Source organism: Erigeron canadensis, chromosome 1 (assembly GCF_010389155.1).
Source record: "Erigeron canadensis isolate Cc75 chromosome 1, C_canadensis_v1, whole genome shotgun sequence".
In the NCBI taxonomy this organism is placed as follows: Eukaryota; Viridiplantae; Streptophyta; class Magnoliopsida; order Asterales; family Asteraceae; genus Erigeron; species Erigeron canadensis.
In genome coordinates this window covers 40,784,729-40,787,441 of record NC_057761.1, presented here as the reverse complement: position 1 = coordinate 40,787,441, position 2,713 = coordinate 40,784,729, and the positions used below count along the sequence as shown (strand labels likewise).

The following is a 2,713-nucleotide window of genomic DNA, read 5'->3' as shown; positions in this document are numbered from 1 at the left end:
CGAGTATACACGAAAAATTAATGAACATACACAAAGATTCACAAACACAAATAAACGAATAATGTTGGTTACGTTACATTCATTTAAATGAAGTAATAAACAAACACACTATTTTGTTCATTCTATTTGATCGATTAGACAAACGCCTAATGACATCAGATTTTACAACTTTAACTTATAATGAATTATATGAATATTATGCAAAAAAATATTTCTTTTTCAAATTTAGGTTATAAAAGATCAAAGATTTTCTTCCTTAGTAAATGACCATACAAAGGTCATGTCCATATATTTACATCATCCGAATCTCATTTCATCAGCAGGGTTCAGAGTTTGTATTTTGTTCCTACTTTGTACCAACTTAACACTTATTAGCCGCCACAAACCAACGTGCATTACGCAACTTATAAAGTTCCAAATGACAATTAAATTGAAAATATTTCCTACAAATGCTATATAGTGATAGCATTTTTAAAAAGCTAACATCTAGCTTGTTCCATAGAAGTATACATACATATATAGTAACTTTTTGTATTTCTACTCATCGTAATAATATGTAGTTATATATGTACACACAATTAAACAATAATGTGTGCTAATAACGAGTTAAAAGATATCGACATCATGAAGTCCAAACCTATATACAAGCATTCCATCATGATTTTATGTTGACACGCAACTATGGAGTACATTATTACAAACCTTGCATTAATTATTATTCTTATTAGAGTTCTTGTAATCAGCTTGATTCACACACAACTCGATCGATCCCAGAATCATCGCACGTACGTACTATATATTTTCAAGCAAGCAAGCTAGCTAGATCATTATTGAATCACATATTTGATAAAATAAGAAACATATACTTAAGTTCATGATTAGAGAGTATCATTAATACTATATAAAGTTTTCTTCATTCTCTTGCTAGCTAATAATTAAGTCATATCGGTCCGGTACTGGAACAACATTGATCATTTTCATCCAAGTTACCAATATAACCTCCAGAATCAAGTTCATCCTCATTTCCAACATGTGATTTTGTTACATGGCTACCCAAGAAACTTTGAGGTAAACGATGATTATCAGGATCGATTCCCATTTCTACAAGTTTTTTCCTCAAGTGTGAGTTCCAATAGTTCTTTATCTGATTATCTGTACGCCCTGGAAGTCTCCCAGCAATCAACGACCACCTACAAGTTAACCAACAAACTTTTAAAATTTTGTCTTTTAACTATTAATATATCCATTACTTGAATATCAAAAAGCTAGGATGGTAAAATCTTATTTTGTTAATTAAGTACGACATGCCATATTTTAGTATATATGTAAACTCGTGATGTTAAGATTCTCGAAGTCTTAGTTTAATTTAGTGTCTGGATCGAGAATCCAATTGTGAGTCGTTTTGGAACCCAAATTTTATTAAATCATTCTCGTAAGCTAAATTATGGCATCTTATATCTAGCTTAACAAGATTTTACTGTCCATATTGATACATCGTGGTTAAAAGTAGATAAGTTTCAAAAGTCCATTAACTAGCTATAAAACATATCAAAAAAATAATAAAATAGAGATGTTGTTATTGTAAACAATTACATCAGATCAAATTCAATCAAGTAAACATTTGAGATAATTAAGTAAACCATATAAAAGCTTATATATATACATATATATTATATTATATATCCGGCCACCTGTTTCCTAGTAAAGCATGAAGCCTAACGATGAGATCATCCTCATCTTCACCAAAATTTCCTTTCTTAAGGTCAGGCCTTAAGTAGTTAAACCATCTTTGCCTACAACTCTTACCGCTACGAAGTAGCCCTAAAACAAAACAAAACAAAACAAAAAATTATACAATTAATACTGAGTAGTAGTTATATATTAAACAAAGATACGAGTAGTACGTAGTTATTAAACAAATCTATATATTCATAAACATGCAGAACAATATGATGTTGCGTGCGCACGTACACAAATACACCAAATTAAAGATCACCTGCAGCCTGAGGAAGAGTGCGCCAGCACCCTTCCCCATGTGTGGTAACATAGTTTATAAGCCTTGTGTCTTCTTCTTTAGACCAAGTTCCCTTATTTATGTCTTGCATCTTGTCACTACTACGTTTACTCATTTTGCTTATCTAGTACATGTATACGGTTACTTCTTTTTCTTGTTAAACTATATATATAACAACTATACTATACCAATTCTCTAGAGTAGAAACAAGAAATATTTCATGGTACGTGTTGAATTAATATTGTGTGTGATGGGGAGTGAATGTAGGTGTGGTAGATATGATGAGCAAATGGAGGCATGTATAATGATCATATATATATATGGACATATGGTTGCTTATGGGAATTGAACAGATGGTTGACTTGGACTGGTGGTTTGCTCGTGCTTCAAGTTTGCCAAAAAAGTTGTTTGGTTTACTGGTAAACGAATCATATACATATACATATACTATACTATACATATAAGACATAAGACAATTATATATATAAGACAAGTGAAATTCAATTGGCTATACCATGATGCACTGTTAGAGACTAATTAGACGTACGTACATACCGCTCCAAGTGGTTAATTATATAAATGGAAGATTTGTCTTTGGCTCGTTTTTAACCTGCCTATGAGTCCACACCATTGTATGGGACTCGTGGTCGAGTGGGTGCTATATATAGTTGTTAATTATTAAGTTTCTAATTTATTTAT

General features: G+C 31.4%; 1 protein-coding gene across 1 annotated transcript; it reads right to left on the bottom strand.

The window, feature by feature from the left end:
* Window positions 1-940: 940 nt before the first annotated feature.
* LOC122592430 (MYB-like transcription factor 4) lies at window positions 941-2,129 on the bottom strand. The gene is made up of 3 exons (XM_043764655.1): window positions 1,997-2,129; window positions 1,692-1,821; window positions 941-1,190 (listed from the first exon to the last, which is right to left on the bottom strand). The coding sequence occupies exons 1-3, from the start codon at window positions 2,127-2,129 to the stop codon at window positions 941-943; spliced, it is 513 nt and encodes a 170-aa protein (XP_043620590.1).
* Window positions 2,130-2,713: the final 584 nt, after the last annotated feature.